The sequence below is a fragment of the Kogia breviceps genome, chromosome 1 (genome assembly GCF_026419965.1).
Source record: "Kogia breviceps isolate mKogBre1 chromosome 1, mKogBre1 haplotype 1, whole genome shotgun sequence".
NCBI classification, from domain to species: domain Eukaryota; kingdom Metazoa; phylum Chordata; class Mammalia; order Artiodactyla; family Physeteridae; genus Kogia; species Kogia breviceps.
The window spans coordinates 114274418-114291774 of record NC_081310.1 but is presented as its reverse complement, the minus strand read 5'-3'; the positions used below and the strand labels follow the sequence as shown (position 1 = coordinate 114291774).

Genomic DNA, 17357 nt, shown 5'->3' with positions numbered 1-17357 from the left:
AAGATGTGAGTTTCTTAGTTTCTAAGGTACACATACAGAAAGGATTTTTTTTTTTGGCTGCTCACACTGTTTGCAGGATCTTAGTTCCCCAACCAGGGATTGAACCCCAGCCCTCGGCAGTGAAAGCGCAGAGTCCTAACCACTGGACCTCCAGGGGATTCCCCAAAATGATTTTTATTAAGTACAGATTATCCCTCTGCTCCCAAACTGCCACAAAGACTGTGTTCCCTATATCTCTGTAAGTATAGGGATACTTATCCCTGTAAGTAACTTTATCAGCTATACAAGACACTTTCTGAATAAACTTGGAGGACAGAACACACTCCCACTTGGAGTATTAGTGATTTTATTGCTGCCACTTCTCTATCACAGAATTTAGAATAAGTGAGCAATCCTAAAATCCTTGTTTCAACCACTACATGTTTCAGGAGAACAAAAAAGGCAGCTGATTTTGCTTTAGGCACTGAAAATCTTTGCAGTTGGGTCCATGAGATGCCTGGCTGAAAACAACATCTCCCCAAACAGGCCAACAATTAAATTATTCCCCGAACTCCTTTGGGGGGAAACAAAGCTTGTATTTATCTTGACAGGAGGTGGTGAAGTCAAGTATAGATTTAGCATTTACAACTACTAGTGAGGAAAGCTCTGGGCATCCAAGATTTAGTATATAAAAGAAAGTGTCAATTAAAATGAATATCTGCTCCTTGCCAAAAACACACATTCACACTTAGGCTACTGCTAGCAATATTGATACTAGAGAGCCATATGAGCTTGAAGAATACATTTGCAGCTGTTAAAATTGGATTCATTTAATAGTCTTTCTGATTCCTTGAAGAGAAACCAACTTGGGAAAATACCAGAAAAATAAGGAAAACTACTCTGTCTACCGCCGATTAAAAAACTTAAGCCGAAGAAAAAAATCTGGGTAACCCTTCTTGCAACCAAGCATTGTTCAGGGACTATACTAAAGGGCACGCTCCAACGATCACTAACCTCTTTGCTTTAACTCAACATAGAGGGGCTCTGAGTCTTTTTTTTTTGGTATCATAGATCCCTCTGGCAGTCTGATGAAACCTATGGACCTCCTCTCAGAGTATTTAAAAATGCATAAAATAAAATTCAGGGAATTACAAAGGAAACCAACATACTGAACCCAGTTTTATCTTTGGAGTTCTGAAGCCCCAGGTTAAAAATCTTTGCTATAGCTATGATCTTATCTATGCAGGGCCCACATGTAACTTTTCCCATTTATTCTACCTTCAAGTAGGGTAGCCCCACCTACCCCCAAATCATGCCAGATTATTTGCTTCTTTTATTAACTTTTCCTTGATCTTTGACTCTAGGCAGGAATTGGTTATGGGCCAAACTGTAAAAGCCCACCCCAGGCTCCTTGGTTATTAATGTTCACATAGAACCTGCCCTACAGTACTAGCATGAAAACAAAGCCAGTGGGACAGGTCTTCTGGTAGAACAATCTCTAGCAGAATAAAACACGGCATTTTAGTATTTTAGTTTAGTTTAGTATTTTAGTTTTCTTTTGCTCTGGTAGACATCCCAACTTTTAACTGGTTTATAAACAAATTCACACAAGCCACCCTATATGCACTTTGCAAAAAGGTTACATTGGAGGCTTGATGGGGAAGCAGCAGTACTTAAAAGCAGCACTTCTACAGCTGCTATACTGAAGTTAGGATCTGGTTATTCATCTTATAATATTTTCAAGCTAAAACTCTTCTGGTGAGTCTACACAAAATAAAAACAGGGCGCCTTGGTCATCCATTCTCTTGTTCCTTAGAACAAAGTCAAAACAATTTCCCGAAGCTCTTAGCCAACACCAGGATGTTCTCTGAGTAAAGGTAAGAGGACTTCAAATGTTCTGGACAAGCTTCCAAAAAAGGCATTAATCCTTACCGCAGCTTCACTGTTTGTCAGGCCCAGAGATGGTTCCCAAACCTCATACTATTAGAGACAACTTCACTGGTACTTCTCCTACCCAACTGGCTTATTTTTATCTCATGGACACTTTGATTGTGTGCATGAAAATTTCTCTTTGCATAAAACGCTGTTAGAAAGCTTAAAACCAAAATTATGCCATATATTCACTCTGCTGTCTATATCTGTCTTCTTTTGCTTCATTTTAAATTTACACTATACTGTTGAATTTTATATCATCAGAAATTGTTTTTTTGTAACAAGATAGGTCAGAAACTAATACTCAACCCTATTTTCACATACTGCAATCTTAATTCTTAAAACGATAAAGCTAGAAGAAACTTAAAATATTCCAGGTCCACTAGCAATTTATAGATAAGAAACTGAGGCCAAGGGAGGTGGAGAGTCTTCATCAAGATCACACTGCTAGGAAGTAGCAGAACTAGAACTCCAAAACAGGTCTTCTGAATCCAAAGCCAGTGGTCTTTCTATATGCACCGTGATACAAACAGCCCACCATACACTATAACATCAAAGTCAATTTTCTCATTCTCCTAAGCTCCTTCTATTCCCAAACAAATCCTTGGTTATTTTAAAAGTATGCCATGTCTAAATCATAGATATTTAACAAAATCATCTCCACACTAAATACAAATTGGTCTCAAAATGGAATGTAAAATTAGCATAAAACAGTAAAAGTATAAATAGCTTTGTTTGTTGAAGGTATAATTTTCTGTTCTTATACTTAGACGGCAGAGACTGTAACATACTTCCCTTGCACTGCATGATTAGACATTGATGAAAGTAAGCCAAGTGTAAATTAAGTTCCATTTCATATATATCTGATGATAGTTGCTTTTTTTTTCTTATAAAAATATGATTGACTCAAAAGGACAAATACAGTATGATTCCACTTACATGAAGTACCTAAAGTAGTCAAATTTATAAAGACAGAAAGTAGAATGGAAATGGGGAATTATAATAGGTATGGTTTCAGTTTGGGAAGATGAGAAAAGTTCTGGAGATGAATGGTGGTGATGTTGTATAATGATGTGAATGTACTTAGTACTACTGAACTATACACTTAAAAATAATTAAAATGGCAAATTTTATGTTATGTACATTTTAACACAATAAAAAATGGAAAAAATATAATTGGAAATGTGCTTTTATGTTTCTGTCAACTAAAGGAGGAATAAAAGCAGCATAAAAATTCAGTCTAAAGATTCAGTATAACTATAAAAAGCACATTTACTTGTAACAGTTCTTACTCTGATAAAAAAAATCACATACCCCAAATAGTCCAAATCTGGGTGGCCCCATCCCCAAGGTGAAAAATAACAGCATTCAAAAACCACTCTATACTTGGAGATGTGCCGTAGACCAAAGTGTGCCGGCCATGCTGGGTGGAGAAGGTGGTGAAGGGTGAAAAGCTCTTACCTCCCACTTCCCTCTCTACCCGGCACAGCCCTCGGAGCACAGATTCCAGCAGGACTTCAGTGTTGGGCCAGGGACTGCAAGTGTGCCAGAGCCTCTGGTGATCCTGCTAGGTAAACGCGTGAAGACATCTCTGTGAGGTCAAACAGATATACTGCAGACTGCAGGAACTTTTCTTTCCTTTGGTCATGGAAAAGTAAGCACCAGTTTGAATAGAAAATAAAGAACTGGATTTAAATGCAAAACAAAGACCTTTTCACCCTGCTTCGCAAAATATAGGGTAATTTGTAGTTGAACTTCATTTCAGGTTTTCGAAATGAATATGGGAAAAGTGATGCTGAGAAAAGACAACCAGCTACAATGAACACATTTGTTGGTATTGTCTTAGGTTACCTTTTTTGCAGTGGAGTACAATCTTGAGTATCATAAAGAATATTTACAAAACACTTTTAAATGTGTTATTTCTAATTGATCAGAACCATAGAATATCACAGCTAGAAGAAATAATTTAGTCTGTCTTTAGATGAGGGATATAAGACTGAAAGATTTCATAGCTAGCTGAAAGCAGGGAAAAGACCAGAACCCAGCACATCAAGCAACTCTCCAACTTCAAGAGTCTGAGGACCTTCATCTTACACAAGCAAGAAAAAACAGGTAATTTCTTATGATTTGTTATGACTACTGGGATTTTCTCTTACAAATAAACAAGTCTCTCCGTAAAAATGTTTGGATAACCCAAAGGAATATGGCCGGGGGGTGGGGGTGAAGGGTAAGAAGACAGGATAAACCCAGTTGTACAGAACTTAATATGCCCGCTGTCAAAGCTCTCTGTCAAAGCTTAGTGAACGCTAACACACTGAGATGGTGTATCCCAGAAGTATGTTTACTAATATTTGATTATTTCTACTACCATGTTGATTCCCACCAGATTTCAGGAAGGGAGAATATATACGACTGGGCATACAAAGATTTTATATTATATTTGACTCCTCAATCATTCCCCTTACCTACCCCTTCCCAAACCCTCTCAAGAAGACTTTCATTCTATAGCTAGCTTTGCTCTTTTATCTACCAACTGTAAATGAATATTCATGTTATTACACAGTTACCTTTGTCATAGGATTCTATCTTTACTTTGGTATACCTTTCAATTTTCACTGAATAAATAAATGGAGTGAAATAAACAAAAGAAAAGTTTGGAAACCCCAAGTTTCCTGTTTTGCCTTAATTTTATATAAAAACGAAATACTCTATCTAAAATGTAGGAACGTTCTTTGACCAAACAGTCCTCATACTAATTTTCTGGGTGAAAGTACTTTAAGTCATGTAGGTGCTTTATACTTAATGGCAAATAAAAAATAACTTAGTCATTCACTAGTGATTTTGAGGTTGTCTACTATTTGGGTTGATCTTTAATATACGGTCTATTCAGTTGTCCCCAAGAATTGGCCCAGGTTAGCTGCATCAGAACCACCTGAGGAGTTTATTTTAAAAATACATATTCCCAGGACCTGGCTCAGACATTTTAATTGAGTAGAGTTTAGCCAGAGAATCTGTATGTTAATTTGCACCTCAGGTGTCTACTGCTGCATAATATTCCATATTATCTCTTATTCCTGAGAGACTTGAGTAAAGCCAGGTGTAGGCCTGACACAGTATCAGAAAATAACCATCCTGTCCTGATTTGTTCTGAAATATGCTTTCCTCAGCAGAAGTAACTCATGAAAGGTTATGAGAAAACTGGGGGGTGGGAATGGGGATTTAAAACCTAAACAAAAGTAAAAAGGAACAAGGATCTTGACCATCTTGGAAGTTAGCTCTCCAGTATGCCTCACTTAAATATTTTACTTTCTGATAGTTCACAGTAAGAGCAACTTTCAGTTCCAGGCCTCTAAGCAGCCTGGTTTTCTCTTGTGTTTGGTGGCCATAAATTTATACGGAGAGCTGTGCCTGGTCCAGGTCAGATCTCTGATTTGTACTTTGAAGTCTAAACTGGAACACAAAAATTACCTGGCAGTACTTGGAAACTGAGATAATTTTTTTCTTGAAGTCAGTGTCACATATGAAAGATTTTACAGGTAATATCAGTGAGTAGAGGGCTGTTGTTTTTTGAACATTTAGAAGGGAAAAAAATCAAAGACAGGTTTTTAATTGGATGAGAGACTAACTTTCCCTTATATGTAACTGCCAATACAGCAAGGAGCTCTGCAACAGGAAACTCCAGAACTATGCTAAGCAAATGGATAAATATAAAAAGTAACTAATCAGGTCAGGGAAGCAATGTCCAAAGAAAGTCATAGCTACAAATCAGAGAACGGTGGCCAGGATATAAGAATAACAGGTGGGCAAATAAATTAGAAGAACCAGCAGTTATTCCTAAATACTCCATAATGTGCATATAATAAAACACAAATATAATACATAAGAGAATAAAAAATAAACAAGGGAAGAAAACAGCTTTCAAATATTTGGTCCATCTATTCTTAGAATGCAGCACCTTGTGAAAAATAACAACCCATCAGTATGATACACTGAACTAGAGGTTTAGAATTCAAACTGTCCAAGGTGAAAATGACATTTCAAGATCCACTTATGAATAACTGTAAAAATCCTTGGAATTTTCATGCCAGGAGGTGAAATCTGTTGCAAGGCTGAAATTATAAGGTTAGGGAAGACTGGCCATTAAGGAGCAGAATACTTCCTCTTTACATACAGCCTAATGGATGGCAATTCTACAGCCCAGAGTTTTAATCAGGTGGAGAAGATGTGACTGTCAACAAAATAAAGGTACTGTTACAATCCTTCCTGCTAGTGTCTGTTTACTGTTCTTTATTTGTTAAAATTTAATTTTCTTAGATGTGCTGATTTCTCACATGGTCGAAAGACTGGCCACCTAAATTCTGAAACATGATCCATCACAAATCTCCAGTATTCTCCACCAAAAAGACACAGGCAATTTTTTGCTTCTTTGATTACAAACATCAATCCTTTTTCCCCAGGCTAATAGATATGAGGTTTCATTCCCACATTCTGGCTCTGCTGTAAGAAAAGACCTTTTAATTCAAAATATTGATACAACAGTGATTTGTAAGGCTGATGATCAGAATCACCTTTTTAAAATTACAGAATGACAGCCCACCAGCCAAGAGTCAATCTCTGAGATGGATCCAGGTGATTTTGACTTAAGGCATATTCGAAAACCACTGACTGAAACTGTGTCCCTGTGTCCTTAACGAATGTGCATTTTGATAAATTATTTGGCATGGGGGGGTAGGAGGTGATCCTCATGTAAACACAAGATAAATGTAAATGGTGTAGAGGCAAAAATGTGGTGAACTACTGTTTTTCATTAACAGAAGGGCTAAAAAATTAACATATCAGACAGACGTATTCAAATGAAAATACAAAATGCATTTCAAAGTATTAATTTTTTTGGATTTTGCCTTATTTTGTGTTATCAACACCATCCCATTAGCCCAGACTATAGAAAGACTACAGTTAAATCAACATTCTACCAATTCTCATTTCCAGATGATCCTATATCACAGAATACAATAAGGAAAAGATATATTCAAAATGAACAAGAACTATCCCTATTTACATTGTGGGCATAAGTCAATCACCAATTGAAGCTGATAATTTTCTTTCTTTTAGATCCAGTTTTGCCAATCCTAAAAAAAAAAAAAACTGTTAGATAATACGGTTATACCATATGTATAGTTATATTTTTCCCACGAAAGAAAAAAAAAAACTACCAATAAAGGCACTGAAGTGCTGTGGCTTGCTTTCTGAACCAGCTTTGATGACCATCAACCATTTTTTTTTTAAACTAGTGAAAGGTCACATCAAAAGATGAAATAGAATCCAATCCAAAAAGATCGGACCCCAAAAGGCACTGCTCAAACTACTGATTTGGAATGCTCAAAATGCATTCTCTTCATTTGCCTTCCCCTAATGGACCATTCAATATTTAATGACATTTGCTGTACATTGTACAAAAGGACCTGCAGGCTGAGGTGAATAGAGCTCTCCACACAACCAAAATGTAAATCTGGAAAATGAGTTTTGACTGCATATCACTGACACAGATATGACATAACACGATCAGTCAGGCCAAGATTCAACAATACTATTACACCAAAAGTCTAACACCTTCAGGGAACCCTTCTACCTAAACCCATTCTCAGACAAAGGCCTAAGTACACAGCAGGGGCAAAAAACAACAGAAGAAAATACTTCCAGAAAGGACTAGTTACAAACAGGAACAAACCTGGACTCTTTACTCACCATTTTAATACTGCTGCCAACTATAACAGATTAAAATCTGTACACACAACAAAGTGGAAAAAAAGTCCCCAAATCAATAGTTTCAGCAAAAGAAGGTACTGACTAAGGATTACTACAATGAACATTGCTACAATAAAAACAATGGCAAACAGGGATTTGGCACCATGTTTACAAAGTAAAGGCATGCACTGTTAATACACTTTAGATGTTTCCCAACAGAAAAAGCCAATGGAAGATGGAAAACAAGGGGCATCTTTTACAGAACTCCCTATGACTGAGACGGACAAGCAAGAATTAAAGTGGTCAATTTAGCAGATGTGTAGCAGCAAAGTCACTGGTTCTGTTTGGAATTTAGCAATTTGCATTTCTAACTGGCAGCCGCCCTGGGTGCGTCTGTATCCAAGAAGCTGATTTCATCATACTACATCAGCATTTATCTAGTAATTTGGTAATCAGCATAAACCAGGTTAACCTTCAACCACAAGCTTAAAAAAAGAGCTGGAATCTTACTACAGAATTCTTCAATGTAATTACCATTTAGAAACCATAATGGTATTTTGAACAGGATAGTAACATAAATTTCATCCAAAAAAGCTATAATTAGAGCCCCAATAATTGAAAAGAATTAAGTAATTATGGAAATATTATATTCTGACCATACCAAGAGTTAAAAACAAAAAGTTCCTACTAAAAGGAAAATTTTCAAGATGATCTGGTCACATCATGTGCACAGTTAAGACTGTTTGTGTTTTAATAAAGATTCTTTCACAAAGAAATAAAATTTAGTGAAGTTATTCTTCCCTTGATAAAAAAAAAAAAAAAAAAAAACAGCTTAAAAAATGAACTACTGGTGGTTTGTCAAGAAGGAAAAAAAAAGAGTAAGCTACATATTGAAGTTCTGGAATGCAGCACCTCAACTTCACATCTGCCCTAAACATTTGAGATTGTGAAATCCAAGTGATGTCTTGATGATCAAATCATACTTTACAGTTGTTCCAATTCCAATGTCTGACTTTAGCATCTCATGTCAATTAAGAGTTCCCTAATACAGAAGATTGTGCTAAAGAGTACTAAGATTCTGCATGCCGCTGCCATTCCCTGGTCCCGTTCATGCTTGCAGCTGCCCAATGAGACAGCAAAAGAAGTCTGGTCTCAACACTCCACACTGTAATAACTAGGAAAGAAGAACATTTGTAATTAGAAAAAGTTTACAAAGTCAAGAGACATCACTACAGCACTATAATTAAACTGTTCAAAGTTTTACCTTTTATTTAACATCCACACTCTTCAATACAGTCCACATTCCTTTAAGTTGTTTTTAATGATGACATCTGTAACAGCATCAAAAACAAACTGCACATTCTTGGTGTCTGTGGCACAGGTGAAGTGGGTGTAGATCTCCTTGGTATCTTTTCTTCTGTTCAGATCTTCAAACTGGCACTGAATGTAAGCAGCTGCTTCTTCATATGTATTGGAACCTGAGGCAGACACCCAATATTCTCAGTTCAAATTAAAACAGCTGCTTGGACTCAACTAAGTCAGGCCATCACAATTTACTTATGGAGAGAGGAAATATAACACAATTGAAATAAACAGATTTCTATTTTTCTATAATCATTACATGTTTCTTGAGCGCAGAATCTCATTATAAGTAAAATAAAATTATCACATAGATCCAGGAAAACAAAGCTTTAAGTTTCTTTCCCTTTTATTTAGACTTTTTCACTAAAAAATCTAGAAAGCATAAAAGCAAACTAGGGAAGTAGGAAGATGCATTTCTAGAAGAACATAACTGTTTAAAAGGTCAGAGAGCTTGTGCTCCTTGGAGTGATGCTGAAATAAACAATTCAAAAGGGGAAGTCATGCTTCTTTTCAAAATCATTCCAATTTTAACGGAGCTTAGCTTCAGAGCTTTAGGACAATAGTTTAAATAACTAAAGGTAAACCAGTAGATGCAAAAGGGAAAGGGGCCTGAACTGTATACGTTTAAATGGTGAATTTTATGGTATATGAATTATACCCCAATAAATCTGTTATTTCTTCAAAGAGGGGGGTCCCGAAAGTTAAACTCTATTTCAACAACATTGGTAATTAACACTCTTAATCATCTGTTTCCTACACAATCTTGTCTATTTGTGAATCTTTCGAACAGCCTTAGAAACTGTCTGCAGAGCCAGGGAAACTCAACAAAGACAGCATACACAGTTATTCCTGTGAACTAGGGGCTATTTTCAGTGACATTAAGCATGACAAAAATATATCAACAAATAAGTATATAAAGACAACTAAATAACAAAGAAAAGCTTAAGAAAGAAATGACTATTATTTAAACAGACTGTTTAAAGAACAGAAGGAAGACAGCTTGGTAGATGCTTGAAATAGATTTACTGAGATGTGCAGAACCTCTGTAAATTAAAGGAGACAGATGTTTGAAACACGTAACACCAGATTTTTGTCTGGTAGGAACAGATATTGATACTTGGGAAATCAGGACTGTGAGAATCCTTAAGAAGAATGAAGTCAATGGAAGATAGGCTTGGAAGTTCACCCTACCCCCCACCACCCAAAAATGGACACGATATTGTGAACTCTTTGCTATGTGTGAAGATTCCCAGCTGAAACATTAATGTCAATCCTTTACTTGTCTTAAGTAAGATGGTTCTCCCATTCTAAAACTTGGTTACTTTTCATCAACTTACCCAACTCTCACCTCCCTCCTCCCTCTGAACAGCTGATGACATTTCCAAATTCCCTAAGAAAACAGAGGCCATGGGGCTTTAAACTACATCTCAACTTTTTAGCCCACCACCTCACTTAAAAAGTTATCTATATCTGCACTTATTTGTACCTTTGGTCTTAGAGATGTCTTCCTTTTGATTCAAAATTCAACTGCTCTATCTATACTTTCTTTTTTTTTTAAGTTGAAGTGAAATTCACATAACATGCAATAAGTTTACAATACAGTGGCATTTAGTGCAGTCACATGCTATTCAATCACCACCTCTCTCTAGTTTCAAACTTTTCCACCACCCCAGAAAAACAGCCCATTCCCATTAAGTAATCATTCCTCATTCCCCTTGTGCCAATTTCCTAACAACCAACAACGAATCTGCTTTCTGTCTCTATGGATTTGCCTATTTGGGATATATCATATAAAAGGAATCACACAAATGTGACCTATTCTGTTTGACTTCTTCCATTTAGTATAAAGTTTGTAGGGTTCATCAAAGTTGTGGCATTATCAGTACTTTGTTCCTTTTTATAGCTAAATAATACTCCATTGTACAGATATACCAATTTGTTTATCCATTCATCCTACCTAGACTGTTGATTCCTTCTTTTCCCACCTGCTTACAAATCTTGCTCCATCAATTACAACCACATTTTGTAACTTCTCTTTTGCTGCAGGATCTTACTTCTAAGCCCATAAACATTTAAAGATCTCTTCTTCCCCTGTAATCTAAGCTGCTCAAGAGGAGGCTACACTTGTCTTCATTTCTTCACTTCCCACTCAGTAAACTCACTGGTCCTGGCTCTACTCTCATCAGTCCACTGATAATGCTCTCCATAACAGTCAATGATCTCCTGACTGCTAACTCCAGAGGCCATTTTTTCAAAATGTATTTACTTACCTGCATTATGACATTGTTAACCACTCCTCACTATTTAAACTCTCCTCTTAGTTTTTGATACTTTGGCTTTCCAGGTTCTTCTCTTTGTATCCTATACAAACCTTTCTTTTTCTCCTGCCAATAGAGGCTGGTATTCGCTCTCATTCTATTCTTTTCTCTCCTCATTCTGTATCATCACTCTAGGTCATCTCATCCATTTCCATGTTGTATTTACACGATTCCAATATCTATTACTAACCTGTAACCTCTCCCCAAGCTCCAAGGCCACATATATAACTATCTGTTAGATATCTCCATTAGGATGTTCCATAGATACTTCAAAACCAACATTCCTAAATATGAATTCAGATCACAGTACCGGCACCCAATTAAGACAGAACTCTGAGAGTACCTTTGACTCGTCCCACTTCCTTACCCTACCTACACCCTTTCACCTTACTATATAAAGTATTTACAGTGTCTGCTCAGCTAACAAGAGGTCCCCTTTCCTAGAAATACTCAATTCTGATCTAAAGGTCATAGTGATACAGCCCTGGCACTCCTGTTTGTATCCCTAACTTCATCTGATTGAACTAAGGGTTTCTGCCCGACTTAACCCTGGCCAGAATCTCTCTCTTTTAGGAATTTGAATCTTGGGCCAAACAATCCCAGTCTAGCCTCGTCTTTTAAATGGAGGAGATATAGAAACTGTGGCAGGGCCATCTTTTATCACATAAACTGAGCAGCAGAGAAAGTTGGTAAGGAAAGAGAGAAGAATAGAGAGACACAGAGAGGAGAGAACAGAGATGAGGAAAGAAGTGCTCCCAGGGTTCTTGACAGTGCTTGCAGGGTTCCTAATTCTAACTGCATTCTTGAGAACTGTCTGCATTCTTGTCCTTGACTTCTATGATATATCCCGGTATCTTCATCAAAAGTTTCTATTTGCATCCTATGAGAGTCCTCACTAATTCAACTCCCCTACTATCTATCTTTATTGCCATCTATCACATAATCTTTCTAAATCAGTTTCTACTACATCATGTACCCCAATGAATATCCTTCAATAGCTCCCCACTGTCTCAGCATGGGATACAATGCCCTCCACGAGCATCCTTGCCCACTTCTCCAACCACTCTTCCCTACCACTTTAAGCTCCAGCAATACCAAATTCCTCCTAGGTTTCAGAACAAATAATGTTATTTTTAACTCCATATTTTCATATATGCTGTTTCCTCTTCCTAAAATGTTTTTATTCCCCCATCTGCCTGATGATTTATAGTTCATCCTCTTACTATCTCACTCCAAGTGTCATTTCCTCTAGAAAAAGACTACACTGATCCCATTGAGGTAACCCCCTCTTCTACTTTTCTATTAATGAACATTTTACACTAAAATGAAATTCTTCAAGTGTGTCTCTCTCTTTCTACAACTGATGTCAGTTTCTTGAGTGTAATAACTGCACCTTATTCTTGTATTTTGTGAATATATTTATACCAAATTTTGATTTTTATCATTCTTTATTTGCCTCAGAAAATGAGGAGGACAGAAATATAAAATAAACACAGTAAACTCGATTATGTCTGGAATAGCACTTTAGACTTAAGGGGTCTTAATCACATGCTTAATGTTGATACCGCTACCAATGAACACTCTCCATAAGGAGATACACACAATGTTCAAAACAAAAGACAGCTGTAGGAAGGTCACTAAAGTTTTAATTCAAGATGTATACCTCCAACAAAATCTTTCATGATCCCTTACCTGTGTATTCTGGATAACAGATAGTTAATGGACTCCTCTTTATTTTTTCCTCAAAAAGATCTTTCTTGTTGAGGAACAGAATGATCGAAGTGTCTGTAAACCATTTGTTGTTACAAATGCTGTCAAACAGTTTCATGCTTTCATGCATTCGGTTCTAAAAAAGAAACAAAGGATGGTAGGTCAGTAGCAAAAAAGTAAAAGTAGATTAACTGTTAATGAACAACAGACCAAAAAGTTTTTTTGGCAGGCGGGGGGGCGGTGTGTGCTACAAGACATGCAGGATCCTGGTTCCCCGACCAGGGATCAAACCTATGCCCCCTGCAGTGGAAGCACAGAGTCCTAACCACTGGACCGCCAAGGAAGTCCCAGACCAAGAAGTTTTAAAAGCGCTGATGGGCAATCATGAAAAGAAGTCAGGCACTGATAACACAAAAGCTGAGTCAGTCCTCATTTTTATAATTCTCAGAGGTTGAGAGGTGGGAATAAGGACTGGCTAACAAGAGGACTTAATCCTGCCCACATACTCAATGTGCTGTCATATATCCTAAGTTTAAGAGGGCATGGATCAATATTTCGAAAAATCTAATCACACTGACAAGGAGAAAAATTAAGGATTTTGTTTTGGTTCAATGAGTAAATGGATGCACAAAGTCTTCCTAAGAGTTATTTTCCATTTCCTGCCTGCATTAGACAGGCCTTTTATTCACCATTAGCTCCAACATACCATCTCCTCATCCTCAGCCAGAACGAGGTCATAATCACTGAGGGCCACACAGAAGATAATTGCCGTCACTCCCTCAAAACAGTGAATCCACTTTTTTCGTTCTGATCTTTGGCCACCTACATCAAACATCCTGAGTAAGGGGAAAGAAAACACAATTTCAGCAAGGCCATGCACTCACACATCTCCCTAAACTGAACTGGTTAGGGAACTTCTCACTATTGTATATTCAAAACCCCATTTTGCATATTCAAAACCCCATTTACAGAAAAGACAAACAAGGAGCAGATAAAATGTAGTCAAAATAATTGTCTGTGGTTAAATGTAAAAGAGAATATGAGAAAATAAAATTTAGGAACAATTGATAAACAGTTGAGCCTCTTCACTATCAAAGCTTGTGTCAGACATGCCAAAAGTCAGCAGAGTAAGCACTGAAATGGATTAAAGGAAGGAGGGAAAAAAGACAGGAAAAATGAAGAGCTGAACAATACAACTTAAGACAGTAACAATAATAACTAACATTTACCAGACACTAAACATCTTAAAGTACATTAACTAATTTAACCCTCATAACACTCCTGTCAGTACTATTATCCCCATTTTACAGATGAAGAAATTGAGGCACAGATATGTTAAATAATTTGCCCAAGGGAACATTACTAACAAATGGGGACTGGAACTCGAACTCTAGCACCCAACCTGGTATCCACAACACTACTCTACCTCTCAAAATGGTTTATCTCTCTAGCTAAAAAAAAGAACAATAAATCCCCAACTTGCATTCTGCTTCCATAACTCTACTGATTCAAAACTTTGTTTTCCTTACTTTTTGTTTGTTTCTTTTTTTTTAAATTGAAGTATAATTGAGATACATTTTTCTTTAAGGAAAACATTTTAGAGATTAATTACAGAAAGAAGTAAATTATATTTTACGGTAGGACTCTAAGAACCCAATATCTAAACATAAAATTTAACCAATATTTCCCAATTCCAAGTCTTATTTAACCTAATTAAAAATAATAAAGCCTCAACGGTTCACACATGTGATGTTCCACTTCAGATCAGTTTTAGACCACTACTCCCTTCTGGGGTGCTTACTTGATATCCTGAGTCAACTGCTGAACTTCTGTCAGCAGTGTCCTCATCTACCACCTACAGTAAAAAGAGGACCTGCACGGCTTTGTTTTTTAACTGGTACTAGGGTCTGAGGAGGTATACATACAAATGGTTAGCTACTCTTAAGATGTATGTTTGATGACAATGATAAAATGTTTTAGGGTTAAACTCTGCCAAGCTGGTTCAATGTGTCAGATCTACAGTGACTAGGGATCTATTTCCAGAGAATTTTCCCCCTAGAGATTAAGAGAGATAAGACACAGTTGAGGACTTTCTCAATGTATGTTTGAAAGAGAACAGTCATCTCATCTCTTCATGACCCAACTTTTTCTTTTGGTCTTTTGATCTTCCCCAGTTGTTTTCAACCTTTAGTCCTGACACCTGGAATGAGGCAATCACAAGTTGGCTCTAATACAAGGTCATATTATAGGTTTTAAGAAAGCTAACATCACATATTTCACCATGGACCTTTCAAGAGCAGACACACACTGGTACACCATTAATTTGAATTTGCTCCACCATTTCTTTCTATAAAGTCCATAAAACTGGCAGAACACTGTGAAGTTCCCAAAGTGGGCTTTTCGCACATATTAACATTTACAGTATCATTCACTAACAGATCAACATTTTATAGACATTACCTCATAACTGAGAGGCAAGTAAGCAATTACACAATGCCTTGCATATAGTAGATGCTCAATAAATGTTTGAATAAATGGATAGTGGTTTTGCCTAGAGAGAAGAGGAAAAGGAAGAAGTGATAGTACTTCATAACAAGATATCTACATGCCAACAATAAAGTGGGTGCAGCACCTTAATTATATCTGGCTATTGATCCTGACATAAAATGACCAACAGGAATCACCTAACTAAAGATCAATCCATGACATCAACAAAAAAGTTTCCCACACTAAATAAATAAAGGTCATGACATATAATTATGAATGGATTACTAATCTTATAGCACACCAAGAGACATCTCACTCCTATGGTTTCATGGGTGATAATCCATGAAGACTCTGCTATTATTGTTAAATAAATTCATCAGTACTATAATAAACAGCTCTTCTATTCTAAAAATATTCAGCTGAACTGCTATTTTCCTGCACCAGGTTTCAAATCTGTTTTGGTGTATTAAGATTTCAAGACCTCAACTAGTATATAGTAATACCCAAACTCTGTGTGGGTTTTGCGAAACCTATAAAGCAATTTTTTTCAGAAAAAAGAAAATTGAGAGAAACTGAACTAGAAGTTACATTTGCATGCAACAATGCTGAATATCACATTCTACATACAAGCATAATGAAGTAGCTAAAAAGGACATCATATACTGAAGGGGGAAAGTTTACTCCTAATCTCAAAGGTCATAAAAGCAGAAAACAAGAACCAAAAAGACCGTTCTATTATTTACAAAAGACCATTACTATAGAGACAAGCTGAAGCGTATTCTAGAATTACTAGTGCTGATGAGAAAATCCTCTGTATTAGAATACTAGAATCTTCTCTCTCTAAAACAATAATTATTTATATTATATCATACCTCCACAAAATACCTCTATCCCTAGATCAATATTCCATTCTGTACTGTATTAAGAACTAAGTTGTGCATGATACTGTGCACAAATCGGTCAAAGGCCATGACAATATTAGCTTCATTCCAGTAAACTGAGAGAGAAGTGCAATCCAGTAAGAAAGGACTGACACTGGTGAGAAAAGCATTTCTATTTTAATATAAAAATGCCAGAACAAAGCCACATAAACTAAACCAAAACACTAGCTTTCTATCCTTTTAGTATTGTTGTTACCCTTATAAACGACAAACATTCAATACATGTTTTGGCGATTCCAATAAAAAAGCAGCTGAAAAGAATAAAATTCAAAATAAAATAAATCGGTAACCATATGATTACTTTTATTGATATGTAAGTTACAATTTAATTTTGAATTTAAGTTCCTCCAAATGGAAAATATATTTGATGCTATTTGGAGAAAGAAGAAACGTTTGGGCCCCCATTCAGTTTAAACAGTCAAATACTGGCTGATGAATATAATTATAAGTTTCTAAATCAAAGAATATTGCCTACAGAAATTTTACCCTGATTAAGAGATACTAACTAAAGGAAAGATATTTGTGTTTGGCATATCTAGAAAAAGCCTAATGACTTACTTGAAGTACAGGTCTTTGAAAGTGAAATGTGTTTCCACAATGCCTGTGGTCTTCACTCTTGTCCGCAAAACATCTTGCTGAGTTGGAATGTAGTTGGTTTGGGATATTCTATCCAAATCATTTAGGTAACTAAGTAAGTAAAATACACATTTATATTTACTTAGTGAAGCCAACCATGTGCACAGCAAGTCAAGAGACTAAACTAGTTCCTTGCCAAAAGCAGGTTCTGAATCTGTAACTAAAGTAGCAGAACAAATCAGATCTTCAGTATCACAGAAGATAATGAGAAAAAAATGAACTTAGCACAGGACAATTAAAGTAGGTT

At 36.5% G+C, this 17357-nt stretch overlaps 1 protein-coding gene across 1 annotated transcript in view; it reads right to left on the bottom strand.

The window, feature by feature from the left end:
- Positions 1-6782: 6782 nt before the first annotated feature.
- Positions 6783-17357, bottom strand: part of GNAI3 (G protein subunit alpha i3) — a 39200-nt gene continuing 28625 nt past the window's right edge. The window contains exons 5-9 of the mRNA XM_059046009.2: positions 17033-17161; positions 13753-13882; positions 13029-13182; positions 8921-9134; positions 6783-8830 (exon numbers count right to left, since the gene is read on the bottom strand). Coding sequence (XP_058901992.1) covers positions 8944-9134; positions 13029-13182; positions 13753-13882; positions 17033-17161 — 604 coding nt within the window. The 3' untranslated portion in view covers positions 6783-8830; positions 8921-8943. The remainder of the gene's footprint in view (positions 8831-8920; positions 9135-13028; positions 13183-13752; positions 13883-17032; positions 17162-17357) is intronic.